Source organism: Puntigrus tetrazona, unplaced genomic scaffold (genome assembly GCF_018831695.1).
Source record: "Puntigrus tetrazona isolate hp1 unplaced genomic scaffold, ASM1883169v1 S000000846, whole genome shotgun sequence".
NCBI classification, from domain to species: Eukaryota; Metazoa; Chordata; class Actinopteri; order Cypriniformes; family Cyprinidae; genus Puntigrus; species Puntigrus tetrazona.
Window position 1 is genome coordinate 230,001 of NW_025048446.1, and position 15,000 is coordinate 245,000.

At 37.3% G+C, this 15,000-nt stretch overlaps 3 protein-coding genes across 6 annotated transcripts in view; 2 read left to right on the forward strand and 1 right to left on the reverse strand.

Moving 5' to 3' along the window:
• The window catches only part of LOC122335699 (piezo-type mechanosensitive ion channel component 2), a 78,322-nt gene extending 71,798 nt beyond the window's left edge, over positions 1-6,524 (forward strand). For all 4 annotated transcript variants that reach the window (XM_043233548.1, XM_043233550.1, XM_043233549.1 and 1 more), the window contains 8 exons: positions 159-306; positions 387-575; positions 785-877; positions 1,471-1,643; positions 2,125-2,238; positions 2,331-2,410; positions 2,507-2,714; positions 3,959-6,524. In XM_043233548.1, coding sequence (XP_043089483.1) covers positions 159-306; positions 387-575; positions 785-877; positions 1,471-1,643; positions 2,125-2,238; positions 2,331-2,410; positions 2,507-2,714; positions 3,959-4,211 — 1,258 coding nt within the window. In that variant the 3' untranslated portion in view covers positions 4,212-6,524. The remainder of the gene's footprint in view (positions 1-158; positions 307-386; positions 576-784; positions 878-1,470; positions 1,644-2,124; positions 2,239-2,330; positions 2,411-2,506; positions 2,715-3,958) is intronic.
• An 889-nt stretch (positions 6,525-7,413) lies between these two features.
• On the reverse strand, positions 7,414-13,551 carry napgb (N-ethylmaleimide-sensitive factor attachment protein, gamma b). The gene is made up of 12 exons (XM_043233541.1): positions 13,346-13,551; positions 12,283-12,350; positions 12,108-12,192; positions 11,368-11,385; positions 11,194-11,224; positions 11,004-11,113; positions 10,839-10,905; positions 10,688-10,758; positions 10,329-10,407; positions 10,172-10,251; positions 9,967-10,096; positions 7,414-9,041 (listed from the first exon to the last, which is right to left on the reverse strand). Exons 1-12 carry the CDS (start codon positions 13,399-13,401, stop codon positions 8,901-8,903), a joined length of 936 nt encoding a protein of 311 aa, XP_043089476.1. The 5' UTR covers positions 13,402-13,551; the 3' UTR covers positions 7,414-8,900.
• Positions 13,552-14,408: 857 nt separating this feature from the next.
• rab12 (RAB12, member RAS oncogene family) overlaps positions 14,409-15,000 on the forward strand; it is a 7,484-nt gene continuing 6,892 nt past the window's right edge. Inside the window, exon 1 of the mRNA XM_043233542.1 lies at positions 14,409-14,813. Coding sequence (XP_043089477.1) covers positions 14,609-14,813 — 205 coding nt within the window. The 5' untranslated portion in view covers positions 14,409-14,608. The remainder of the gene's footprint in view (positions 14,814-15,000) is intronic.

Consider the following 15,000-nt stretch of genomic DNA (forward strand, 5'->3'; position numbering starts at 1 on the left):
TGGTTAGCATGCTAATAGCATGTTTCTAGCATGCTTAGCATGTTACACCATGATTCTAGCATTATTAGAGAGTTACTAGCATAAGTAACCGCTAAAGCTAGCCAGTTATTCTGCATACACAACGAATCCACATGCTTAGTGTGCGCTGCGTGTCCCAGGTTCCGCCTGATCCCGTTCCTGACAGAGTTGCGGGCGGTGATGGACTGGGTTTGGACGGACACGACCCTCAGCTTGTCTAGCTGGATCTGTGTGGAAGACATCTACGCTCACATCTTCATCCTCAAATGCTGGAGGGAGTCTGAGAAGGTAAGAGAGTGACGAATAAGACTATCTATATAAGCAGCTTCCTCCCGAGGCAGCATCCTAAGCATGTGTGTGTGTGGCAGCGTTACCCTCAGCCACGTGGGCAGAAGAAGAAGAAGGTTGTGAAGTATGGAATGGGCGGCATGATCGTGATGCTCCTGATCTGCATCGTTTGGTTCCCGCTGCTCTTCATGTCTCTGGTCAAATCTGTGGCAGGAGTGGTCAACACTCCACTGGACGTGTCCGTCACACTCACGCTGGGAGGACTTCAGGTGCGCGTCACTGTTTCAGATGTCTGCCAGCTTCTGCTTTCAGTATAAACCAAGATGCGTTGTACTGTATATTCTGACAAAACTTTTGTCATCATTCAAAGAAGTAGTCGATAATTCAATGCATTTAAAAATGCATATTAATTTGAGAGTGACCTACCATTTGATGATCAACTCTGTTTTTCTGTTCTTGTTTGTTTTATTGTTTTCAGCCGATCTTCACGATGAGCGCCCAGCAGAACTACGTAAAAAACGTGTCTTCTGCAGAGTTTAAGAAGTTTTCTGACAAATATGCAAACGATGCAGTAAGAGACTAAGTGTTTGTTCAAATCAGAATGGCTCCTTTGTACTTTTTCCGATATATGGAAATAATATCGGATTATCTGATTAGTAATGACCAATAGAGTTCTATTTTCACATTCTATTGCATAATCGAAATAAAAAAAATAAGAAATTAAATTGCGAAAAGATTAGATCTGGAATTATTTGCCTGCCAATTTAACAAATTTTCACCTGCAATCTATTCACCATACAATCTCTTGTAAAATAATTAGCATTTATTTATGAAAAAATACTGCTTTTGAAATAGTTTGTATATGGGTAGTTGACAAATAAAAAATTTGGACTGTGTCCTATACTGTGACAGCAAAATAATAATAATAAATAATAATTAAAAATGTAATATTAAATCATTAAAAATTAAATAATTTAATATTAAATAATAAATAAAACTATATATATATATATATATATATATATATATATATATATATATATATATATATATATATATATATATATAAAACACAAATCAAATTAAAAACCTGTATCTTCATTTTTAAACTGTGCATTCAGTATTGTTTTTAAGTAGAGCTAAAGACGCTTGTGTCTCCTGCAGAGTGCCCAGCAGTTCCTGGAGTCTTATGTTTCTGAGGATTTGACAATAGCCGAACTAAAAGGAAGTTCCAACTCGCTCTGGACCATCAGCCCCCCGAGCAAGGCCAACCTCATTACAATGCTCAGTAACAAAAACGAGAAGTTTCCTCTCACCTTCACCTGGTCCATACAGAGGTACTGTAGAGTTCAGCATCGCACCAGCTTATACAGGCTTAATAAACATAAAATAAAACATAAAATGCTGTTCAGACATTTGATAAAATATTTACAATATTTAAATTAGCTGTTTATCTCACCCTCAGTCCAGCCAAAGGTTAGGTCGTCTTCAGTAGAACAGTAATGTTTTTTACCTGAAACCCAGATCACAGAATATAATATAAATATAAGATGATAATTAGTTAACAGCAATTATATGCTGTTAATACGGTATATAATTCTTTGGTATTTTAATGGTGCTGTATATATGTTTTTGACTTTTCTAAAACCAAAAAATAACATGACATCTTTGTAGATATATAGAAAACATGATATGTTTGCATAGCTGTTTCTCTAAAAGATCATTCTTTAGCCAGTAATTCATTTGGCTCGAGAAAGAATACATTTGGATTTTCACTAATGAATTAACTGAATTGCTTTTGCTGCTTTTGTCCATTAGGAACCTCAGTCTAGGTGCCAAAGCCGAAACTGCAATAGGGAAACATTACATAGACTTGGACGGACCTACGAGAAGTACGCTATCGCAACTACTGAATGGAAATAGCGAGAAAGTGTGAGTTTAAGCTTCAAACGCAGACATATTATTTCTTTTCTTTTTTTACCTACTGAAAGACATTTGCCTGAATTATTGTTTTTTTTATTAAGGATCATCAAAAACATTTTTCCAAGATACATCAGAGCACCGAGCGACTCCAACGCCAAGCCCATTGAGCAGCTTTACTCCGGTAACCCACCAGCTCTCCACCGTTCGGTACATTTCTATGCATTTGTAAAGCTCTCAACATGCCCGACTTTCTCCGCTCTTGTGTGCGCTCCCTAAGGTAAAGAATACATGAGCATCACGCTGTCCTTACATAAGTCCAGCAGAAATAGCTCAGAGGGCGTCCAGGAGTGGTGGATCGTCAACCAGACAGAACCAGGACCCTTGTCCATGGGCATAGCCAGGAACGCAAACGAATCTGGTCTGGAGCTCTACATCATCAGCGACCAAGTCAGTCCACCCAGTCTGGGCTTTCTGGCTGGTTATGGGTAAGTGACGTCAATGTATATCGTTTCACTGAAGCGTTTAATTAAGAGAGCATATTCACCATGGCAACCGTTGTTTTCATAACCCAAAAAGACCATGTTATTGTGCCATTTTTTACTATGTTTATGACTGTGGTGGCTCAAACCAACTTAACAAAAAAATTGTTTGTGACTGCTATTCAATAGCCTTACCTTAAAATTCAGTATTAATCATATTCATAACAATATACGTTTTTGTGAAGGAAATTAAATACGTATGGCAGCTTGATGATCACGGGAAAATTGGTCCTAAGGCCAAACCAGTTGAGACTAGAGTAACGATGCTGAAAACGTTATGTTAAATTGTAATATTTCGTAATGTCGCTGTTTTACTGTATTTATTATTAAATGTTAAAATGGACGTTTTCCCGAATTCCAAATTCCAAATTCCGTCCCAATTCCAAATTTAAATCTCGGAATTCTGAGTTCACTCAAAAATGAGAATCCAGTCATCGAGGCTCACCCTCCACTATGTGAGTTTTCTTCTTTTCCAAATACGAAAAATAATTTAAAAAAAGGCTGATTAATGGAAATCAGTGGCTAACGTCAACTGTTTGGCCTCCAACGTTCTTCAAAATGTTCAGCAGAAGGAGGAAGCTCTAACAGGTTTGGAAGAAGTGGAGGGTGAATAAATAATGACCGAATTTTCAGTTTAGGGTGAACTATCCCTTTAAAATCTCAAATTTGTGAGCAAATCTCAAAAGAGTTGACAGCAAGAAAGTCATCCTTGCGTCATATAAATTGCTTCCATTGATATTTGATGATATGCATCCAAATGAACGTCATTTTATCAGTTTGCAAGGAATTTAAAGTTATCGTATGCAGTTATTTTTACCTTACTTTTACAAACCCCTCCTTTGCGTGACACTAATCTGTGGTGATTGGTCGGTTGGTCTCATTTTCTTCCCATCATGCCTGTAACGCCTGATCAACCAGTGTTTGTGAGCGCGGCGCTATTTTAACGGTTAAAAAAAGCGGCAAAGCGTGAATTAGCATTTTCATGTAGACCAACACGTGGGCGAGCAATATGCTAATGTTTCGCTTTGACGTCAACGTGAAACGGCTTGGGATTCGTTTTAAAAACGACTCGTTTCAATGATTCTTTCTTCTGAGAGACAACTCTTTACGCACAGTGCCAAAACTCCATAATATAGGCACTTTAATTCAAACGTAATTAATTGCTAATGCTGAGTTGAACGTGTGCACAGGATCATGGGTCTGTACATGTCAGTGGTTCTGGTTATCGGGAAGTTCGTGCGCGAGTTCTTCAGCGGGATCTCGCACACCATCATGTTCGAAGAGCTGCCCAACGTGGACCGGATCCTCAAGCTGTGCACCGACATCTTCCTGGTCCGAGAGACGGGAGAACTGGACCTGGAGGAAGACCTGTACGCCAAACTCATCTTCCTCTACCGCAGTCCAGAAACCATGATCAAGTGGACCAGAGAGAAGAGTGAGTGAGGACGAGGACGCTGACCTTCAGGGGAACTCCAAACTAACCAAGAGAAGCACAAATAGTGGGAATTGCGCCACGGTTGGATTGAACCGGAGAAGCGTCGTTCTTCATGGTAGTTTTCATCCAGTGGACGTGCACTTGCTAGTGTCTTTAAGGGCTTTGATAAGTGAACTTTAGGGCTTCCAGGCATGCGCCACTTTGACACGACTCTCACTTTCGGGAGTGCATGCGACGTGATGGACGTAGACGAGAAATACTCGACCTACTTCAGACTTTGGGCTTGATTTTTAACGTCTCTCTGAACTCCGAAAGCCCTGTAGGTGGCGCTGTGAATTACGTGACAATCTCTATTTGCCTTATTTCATTTGTACAATCAACTAGACGCGTCATTATCCATCACCCTTCTCAGGAATACATTCGGATCATTTCACTACGACGGGATATCAACCTTTTTTCTCATGTACGACAAAAGTGTGAAGAGGAACGGTAACAGCTTCACTCCTTGGGGACTTTAAGGAGATCATCTGTAATTTATAAATACAGGTTCGGAAGGATATTTAATGTTTTATAAGGCTTGAAGTACAGTATAGTGACTTTTCATAACTAATGGGAGATTGTTTTCACATTATGAGGAACGATTTATCAGTTGTTTTTTATTATCTTTATTTAGGAGCCTCATTCGTGGATGCGTTCTGTGTACATTTCTTCATATATCCAAATGGTTTTCTGAATGGTTTAAATAGAAATGAGTTCAGAAGGAGTTTAGTTACTGTGTATATTTATTTGTAAATTCAAATGATTTTATGAATGGTTTACATGGAGTCAGTGCAGAAAATGCATTTCTGAATCCATTTCTTCATATTATTTCTGAATAATTTCTCCAAAAATTTCAGAAAAATTTTTGTATATGTTTCCATGTGCATTATAAATCCAAATCATTTTAATTCTTATTTATTTAGAGTGAATTTTGAATGTTTCTGTTTGTAATTCTCGATTTGCACAGTTTTCATTGAGAACGAATTTTGAATAAATTTCTTCGTAAATAATAAATTATTTTATGAATGATTGACACAAATTTGTTCAGAACTAATTTTAAATGCATCTCAGTGCTTATTTCTTCATGAATCCAGATGATTTTAAGAGTTATTTACACTGAAATATTTTCAAAAATGAATTTTGAATGTTTCTTTGGTAAATTCGAATGATTTATGATGCATTTCTGTATACATTTTTCATAAATCCAAATGATTTCATGCATGATTTACACAAAACACATTAGAAACATTTCAAACGAATGTCTGTGTAAATCAACATGACTTTACACATTATTATATTACAAAGAAATTTATTCAGAATGAATTGTCATTGTTTCTGTGCAAATTTGTTTTTCATGAATCCAAATCGTTCTCTAAATGATTCACGCAGAAATTTGTTCGAAACCGATTTTGAATGCATTTATATGTATTTTTCTTTCATAGAGCTAAATCTTTGAAGAATTATTTACATAGAAAGTGAATTCTGAATTGGTTTGAAACGAATTTGAATGCGTTTCTTATTATTTTATCAGTGATTTACAGAGAAATGTATTGAACACTGCGCAGAATTCATGAAACATCGTTTGCGAACCCATTCTCGCAATGCAACGAAAGCGTTGCGCTTCGTTCGTCGTGCAACGCGAACAGAAGGAACATTTTAGCTTGACGTGTGGTGAAAGGGGACGGCGTCCTCGAAGGCGTGAGGGATGTAGAGTTATTAAAGATGCTTCGCCAGGACTGTTGTGCTCGTCAGAAAGTTGTTTGTACATGAGGAAGAATCTGACTCACATTTGTACTACGTACTTATATTTATTTGAGCAATACGACAGGCGGATGGACCGTGAAGGACATGAAATCCATTTTTATCCTACACCTTTGGCAGCCATACTCAGGAAGGAGCTTTCTATGAACCGCTGGAGTCTCCGCTAGGCTGTAGATGTATAATGGGATCGTGTATGTATGTGTGTGTGTATATATATATATATATATATATATATATATATATGTATGAATATATGAATACGCATATATTTCAGTGTGAGCTCCACGCCGACGGATCGTGTTGTGCTGATGCTTGAGGAGAACATTCAATATCGATTTGAGTCCATCTCTGAACTATGCATTAAAGACAATGTAGCATGAATGAAAAATAATGTTTGACATGAAACGCTTTCATTACTTTCTGTGTGTGCCGGACTTTTCCAGCGACGTCAAAAAAACTGTAGCTGGATGAAACGGGAAATGGGAGATTACTGACTTCAAATAAAGCACACAATTAAAGCACGCCGTGTAATTTTTGTTTACTTTTATGTTCCTGTATTCGGCGGTGTTTATTGTACGTGATTTTCACTACGGTTTCAAAAATGTTGTTCGTTAAAGAAAGTGTTACCACAGTTTCTACAAAAATACGAAGCGGCACGGCTATTTTTAATGTTGATAATAATGATAAATGGTTCTTGATCAGGTCAGCGTGTTAGAATGATTTCTGAAGGATCGTGTGACACTGAAGACTAGATTAATGATGCCGAAAATACAGCTTTGATCGCAGGAATAAATTATATTTTACAATATACCACAACAGAAAACACTTCTTTTAAATTGTAATATTCCACAATATTTTTCACCGAATTTTTAATCAAATGCGGTCTTAAAAAGCGGTTTAACCTCCATATAAATTCATATAAAAGATGTTTTTATTTGTGTATTTTCGTTTAATTGCATTATGACTTTATAAATGTATTTTACAATTACTCTATCATTAATACTTTTACTATTATTAATAATAATCTTGGTTTGTTTTATGTGTCTATATAGATCAGTTCTTTATGTTAACCCCTTATGGCCACACTTTATGATCAAATCATTAACTATGACTGTGCCTCAATAAACTCAATAATATTTGCTTTTTATGATTTCAATATTAAGGATGTAGACAATGATCATGCTTTGAGTATTAATAAACAGTCAATATGTTAATAATATGCATGCTAAGAAGCAACTAGTTAATAATAGTAAAAATTGGTCGCTCGACTAAAGTGTTGACGTTTATTTTAAGTCAAATGTTTCGTAGCTTCTCTGTAACACGAGTGCAAAATGGTGCTAGTTTCTATTTGTAGAAAATGTGTAACTAATTCTCTCATAGTTGATAAGAAAACACGTTCAGCAGCAGACAGACAGTGTATAGATTGTGATTTTTATTAGGTCATTTTTGCATCTTTATGTCTGTCAGGTTGTGTATTTGGAAACGCCGCATGACGCCTCACTCCACACACACATTTATATTTCAACAACACTTTACTGTACATAATATTGTAGTATTTTACAAATTTCATAACTGATTTAACATCACTTGGACATCACAGACTGTTCACAAAGAAAAATAAATACATTCTGTACACAACTACACATTTCCTTTTCAAATTAAAAGACATTTACAAACGGAATTTATCCAGTAATATGATTTCTCTCTCACACACACACACACACACACACACACACATCAAAAATGCCCAGCGCTTATAATTTACAGGCTCAACCAATGGTGTGAGTTTTGGGGCGGGACTATCTGATTGACCAATGGAAGACGAATGTTAGTAACTTGACTGAAAACACTGAAATCACTGGCGTGCTGAAAGGAGGACAGATTTTTGGAAATGAGCATTTCTGTGGGTCATAATCATTTCATCTTCCTGATTTTTGTTAAATGACTGAAATAAGGTTTGAGGTTTAACGCAAGATATTTTTAGTTCAGCCTAGGTGACAAAGTAACACAAAAATCACGCTATGAATTACTTAAGAACACAATATTGTAATGCACCACTTTTTTAAGTAATTTTCCTCAACACTGGTATATATATAGTTTTGTCAATATTAGTTCTGTCCTATTTTCTGCTTTCACTCTAATAAAGTTTCTCAGGTTTTAATCTAAAATAATTTTAGTACATTAAATTCAACTAAATAAAAATGAAAAATCTTGCATTGCCAACTAGCAAAGTAATTTTTTTTACATTTTATTTCATTTAAAATCTTAATTTATTTTATTTTATTATTTTTTTTTTTCAAGGAATGAAGTGATTTTAGGTTTTAGTCAACCACCTCTTTGCCAAAGGGTTTAACTCATCTACTTATTAGTCGCTGGCACTGCTTTTTTGTTTATAATCACGCTCTTGAAAAGCATCCAATCTCAAACTTTCAGAGAAAATGTTTTCAAGAGAAAAATAAAAGAGTTAAAGCTTCTTGGTGGTGATGCCGATGTGACCACAGTGTAGTTCATTTACTGCTTATTTAAGCTTTTTTTACTTCTGTCAACTGTATATAGGCTTGAAAAAAAAGTTACGATTATCACGATGAACAATATTTTTTTTAACAACAATCTAAAATCAGATGGAAAACGTCAAATAAACTACAAAAACACATCCTCGCTTCAGCGCTCTATCGCATTCGGTGCAGCTCGTAGCAAAGAAACAAACCTCTTCGGCGTTAAATATGTGTGTGTAGGGTTTTCTGTGTGTCTGAGGAGGAGTAAACGCTCCTAGAGGCGGGACAAACAGGAAAATTCCTCAGGAATGACTCCACTGCACAAAGGGAGGAAACACTGAAAGGCTCCTTCACACACACACACACACACACACACGCACGGAGGAGTCGGGCCCGTCTCAGTTAACACAAACCTCCCTCGTAATCATCGTCTTCCTCGGCCGGCGGCGGCCCGGCGCTGCCACCTTGAGGAGCTGCAGGAGGTTTCTTCTTCTTCCCGCCGCCTCCGCCGGGAACCTTCAGAGAGATCGCCAGCTTGGCGTACTGCAGAAAACATAACATGTATTACATATATTAAACATAACATATCATGCTTGCTTGATAAATATGTTTCCAACAAAGTCTTTCGTCATTAAAACTGAAACCCTTGCTGTCAGATGATTAAATCACATCCAAAATAAGTTTTCGTTTACATGATAAATGCGTGTAGATTTATTATAAATACAAACGCATGTATATATTTAAGAAAAACGTTGTTTATATATTAAATATATTTACATATAAAATATGAGACTATGAATATGTACATTTATAAATAGAAATATTTTTGAAATATATAGTGCATGTGTTTGAATTTATATACACAGTATGCACACAAATGTAAAAAGAAACTTATTTTGGATGCGATTCATTGTTTGACAGCACTATTTCCAATACTTAAAAAAAAAAAAAAAGGTATATTAAAACAAATTAGTTGCAAAGGTATTTTTGTGCAAGGTTAAAGCACTAAATAAAGAATAAAAGTTAAAACAAAAAAAACAACTAAAAAAATAAATATAAATAATCAAAGTATTATTTATTTTTATATGATCAATATTTTTTTGGTAAAATTTTATAGAAAAAGTATTATATTTTTAAGACCTAAAAATTGAAAGAAATGTTTTTGTTTTTGAAAAATTGGTATTTTTGAGCAGCAATAAACCATTAAACATTTTTCGAAATTGACATTTATGGCATTACTTATGATTTCAAATAACTGCTGTTTTTCTATAAACGTTTTATCATTGGAATGAATTACATTTAATACACTGTATTAAAATACAAAACATTTGTAACGGTTTTACCCATAAAAAAAGGGTACGTTTTACCTACCCTAAAGTAGAAAATATTTACCAATTTAATATAATTTTTTTTTTTTTATATTCTGACTTCTTTAGTGAGTGTAATGATGTTTTGGTCTGTCACTCACGTCGTTGTCCATGTACTTCAGTAAAGGTGAGTTACAGACGCGTGACACCCCGTCCTCGTCCTGCTCGTCGTACGCCGCCAGTAACGTCTCCATGGAAACGCAGTCCTCGCTCCCACTGAACCCTGGGAGACTGAAGAGAGCGCAGCATTAGACGCTGATGGGAGATCACCCCTTTCCTCTGGAGGACCACGTTACTCGTTCCTACCTGTAGCTTTCTCTCACACACTTGTCCGCCGCCACAAAGTCACCTCTGTGGAGATGAACCAGCACTTGAGCGATGGTTTTCTGCAACGGCAAACATCCGTTTAAACGAACGTGTTTGTTTTCGGGAAACTACATGAGGTAAGATCCAGCATGCGCACCTTAAAGCAGGTGGGGTAGTTCTCAATTTCTTTGTACATGTTCTTCTCTTTCTGAAGGGATACAGCGGCCTCGTCCAGCCTGAGAACGGGAAACAAGTACAAAATCTCTACGGCAGAAAATCGTGCGTATTTGCATAATGCCCGCCTACTGCTGCTTTGCCCCGCCCACCCAACTATGGTAAAGAGCGTTATTTTCCAACAAGCTCTCTAAGCTTCAGACCAATCGAAAACGGAGGCCAATCAGAGAAGACTTAGCCAGGCTTTAAAGGGACAGGAGCGTTTGCATACAGTGTGTGTTTTTGAACATTATATCGTGTTAGATCATCACGACATGGGCAGTTTAATGCTTTAAGACGCACCTGCGCAGTCTCACCAGAAGCCTGGAGGCTTTTCCCAGAAGCTCTGCGGCCTGCCTGAGACGATCTTCATTCTGGAACAGGCACACCAGATTATTTCACCCCGACGGCCGTTTCCAGAACTTATCCGTTAATCACGTTTGCATTCGCTCACCTCAAACACAGAAGCGGCCTTCTGATACAAGTCCACGGCTTTCTCCAGATCAATCGGCTCGATGAGTCTGAAGAAGTGGACGGCACTAGTCAACACCGGCAACCTTATTACAGTTAGAAACCGCACAAGCGACCACTCGGGAAGGGTTTAGATCGGTTAACTCACTTCCCAGCTCTGTCCAAAGCCATCCCAGCGGTTCCAGACGTCCCGTTCTCCACGTACATGATGCTGGCCTTCTCGATCAGCTGAATGGCCTCAGGCATCTTCTTCATGTCCTGCAGGCGTAGAAGAGCCACTCAACACACGTCTCAAACCTACAGGCCGTCCGTAACGATCACTCACACGACCGACTCACCTTCAGCATCATGCCGGCCTGTTCATACGCTCTGAGAACAAGACAAGCGTGTTTTATCGTGGCTTACACAGCACAGTTAAAGATATACGGAAATTTCTCAACTGCGGATTAGTTTAGTAAATGTACAGTTCGTGAGTAGCCGAATAGCTGTTTGAAATGCTAATGGTCACTTACTTTGCCGCATGGAAGAGCCTGTTGGGTTTTAGTTGAGGAAATATGAATATTGAATGAGAGAATAAAACTGAACGCAATCAAATACTATACTGTTCAAAAGTTTGGGGTCGGCAGGATTTTTTAATATGCGAAAAAAGACCACAAATACAGTCATTATTGTGGAATATTATTTATTTAAAATAACCGTTTCCACTGTAATGTATTGAAAATTGCAATTTAAATTTGAATTTTCAGCATCATAACCCCAGTCTTCAGTGTCACACGATCCTTCACAAATCGATGAACATTTCTGATTATTATGTTGAAAACCACTGTGACGTTTCATTTTTATGCAAAAGGTGATATATATATATTTTATTTTATTTTATTTTATTTTTATTTTTTTTTTTTCATGATTCTTCAAAGAGTATAAAGTTCAAAAGAAAAGCATTAATTTGAAAAAGAAATGTATAATTGTCATTAGTGCAGCTTTTGTTAAATGTAATAATAAAAGTAATTTATCTAATTTATTTATCTAGTAATAATTTATTTCCAATAAATCAATCAGTCTTGCTGACCCCAAACTTTTGACAGGTACGGCACATTATCTCTATGAATTTTACCCAATATTTACAAGAATTGACGTTAAAAATGGACATTTTAGCAAAAAGAAAAAATACGGTAACAATACCGTTTTTAACTCAAATACGGTAAATCTCTGTTATAAGGCATTAATTAGTTTGGTCTGCAGAGAAGGATACGCTTTGTTGTCTGTGTGGTACTCGGCCTCCTTCAGGTACGCGTCCTTGGCTTGCTCAAACTGTTTGGCGTTTTTGAAAGCCACAGCTGATACAACACCAACAGACACATGTTACCGTCCTGCTTCACTGCACACTGACCTCCGTCAATAACATGAGTGCTGAAGGTTTACGTCACCTGCTTTCGCCATCTCTGAAGCGGCTCCATCATAATCAGGTTTCCACTTGGTCATGCTTGTCTTCAAGCTGCACGAAGTAAAACAAATATTACATACTAGCATACTAGTATGTGCTTAGATGCATTGAATGCGCGCTCAAAGCGTGCTTCGAATTTCAAAAGTACTGTGCACACTATATTTAATGATAAAAAAAAAAGTGTTTAAATATTTAAGCACACTTTTAAAAGGGCATTTTGGCTGACCGATTAAATGGACAATAATGTCAAAGTTTTATTTTAAAATATATTTTTTAATTATTTAATTATTGTACATAATGTGCATTTATTTTGACGTGTAGAATAACATACTAAACCCATGTAAAATCATTTGAACTGTAGTGTGTTATTCAATATTATGTTTAAAGTAAATAGATTTTAAGTTTATAAAACTGCAACTTCATCACTACAGATGTGTAATTAAATACACAACACTTTAAACAGAAATATACTTGCCATATAAATGCTTCTCTGTATTTTACAGTACTTAAGTCCTACCTACAGCACGCTTAAACATGCATTTAATATAAATGTAAACTATAATGCATTTAATTGGTATGTGTATATGTACATTGCTTTGAGTAGACACTTTTACTGATAAGTACGCTTCTCCACAATTTAACACAGCCTAGTACAAAAACGTATCACGGTAATGCGCACTAGGTGTTTGAAACGTGCTCAAAATGTACTGAGATGTTGAGCCTGTGACAACCTGCCCCGCTCTCTAACGCCGGATGGGCACATGAACATGCTCTGGATTTCAGGCACGGCCCGCATCGTCGGTGGAACGTCCACATCAGGACCGCCGCAGCTGTCGCCAAGGTAACCTCTACCGCCGCACGCGCGATTACGCAACCAGCCTCTCCGCGCAACGTTATAACGAACGCGCGTTCATCATTCAGCATCAGGGCACGTTTGCAAGGGATAAATTCTAAATAGCCTGCGACGGCAGGCCGATGGTAAGCGCGGCGGTTGTGCGTGGAACGCGCGAGCTCCGTTCTGGACGACAATATTCGTCGCATCTCACCATTTCTCGGCTTTGGCGATGTGCTCGTGCGCCTCGTTGATCTTCTGCGCGGCCATGGCTCTCGGTTTCGCGGATGAAGAGGACTCGGACCGACGCGCTGCTCGGGAGGGAGAGGGAGGATGAGGATGAGGATGGACTGTTACGTAGATTATCCTGATTTTCTTCAACAGCTCATCTACGTCACGGTGTTTTTCTACGGGAGCCCGAGTGGGATGCTGCAATGCACCATTTAACATCTGCGATTCATATTATATTATATTATATTAAAATTATATTATGATGTGTGTGAAGTATATGACCATATTTGTTTATTAACGAATATAACATTTTTATGGTTATGTAGAATATGGATAGCACGTTTTAATGTGTTTATATGTATTTTATTGTATTGTTTATATATTAGTACAGCTTGTTTGTTTTTATTCATTTGCTATTTACTGAATGTATTCAGGTAAATACAGATATTGGTCAAATTTAAACATGTTTTTATAAATATTTGTATTTTTGTATTCATCTGTTATTCATGTATTTATGTATAATATTAACAGAATGAATATACAGAGAGAGTATGTAGACAATTTAATGTTTTTTACACTTGTATAAAGGGAAAATAGTTTATTTACATTACACACACACATATATTTTATTTATATATATATATATATATATATATATATATATATATATATATATATATATATATATATATATGTGTGTGTGTGTGTGTGTGTGTGTGCAATATTTAATTTGTACTAATACATTTTATTCATAAAATGTATTAATAAATGACTGCCAGAAAATGGAGAAAGTGCCATTATGAAGGTGCCATAATGAAAACATATCAAGTAAAATAGTTTGAACCAAAATTTTATGACATCAGGCATAGAATTAAGTATTTTTGTATGTTTTATATTAAAAAAACTGTTGGAAAAAGTGACAAATGTCTGCGATTTATTTATTATTTTTGATATCCGAGATATATATAATATTTGTAATGGATAATCTTCCAAGTGTGTTTATTTTAAAAGGAATCTCGCTCCGCTCTTCCTTTGGAACGCGTCGGAACCGGAAGCGGCGGTGACGTCACGGCCGCTCTCGTATTCCCAGAGCAGGACAACAACTGACTGACTGAGGCGACTGAAAACTTTGACAAACTCTTCGGAAAAGCCGCTTTAAAGTTTAGTAAAGTTCCCCTCCGTGATGTGCGGGCGTGTTTGAAGCGGACTGGCCGTGTGGCAGACGCGGACCGGCCGTTAGAGGCGGATGGAGTCGGGGTTCGGTGTCCAGCGGAGGGCCGGCGGTGGCTCGCCCGCCGTGGGAGCGTCGCAGCGCCGCAGGAAGATGCCGCCGAGAGCCGCTGATTACAAGCTGCAGGTGATCATCATCGGCTCCCGTGGAGTGGGAAAGACGAGCCTGATGGAGAGATTCACGGACGACACCTTCTGCGAGGCGTGCAAGTCCACTGTGGGTAAGACAAACTGACAGAAAGACAAAGTTGAACAGCGACGGACAGTTTATTTGTTTACTAGCATCTCTTATCTTTTTGCTAAGTTATTATAAGAACACGTGATTGCACATCATTGTGTTCAAGTAAGTTCAGCTGTATCCGAGATATGAAGCTATAGATAGGTAGATAATAGTACAGCATATACAGT

Bases quoted from the DNA above. Each gene is read 5' to 3' on its own strand.
- napgb (XM_043233541.1), bottom strand. From the start codon at position 13,401: ATGGCCGCGCAGAAGATCAACGAGGCGCACGAGCACATCGCCAAAGCC. The intron at 11,114-11,193 runs GTGAGTCGGTCG...CTACGCCTGCAG, and splicing joins AGGCCGGCATGATGCTGAAG to GACATGAAGAAGATGCCTGA. The intron at 10,097-10,171 runs GTAGGAACGAGT...CGCTCTCTTCAG, and splicing joins TGTGTGAGAGAAAGCTACAG to TCTCCCAGGGTTCAGTGGGA.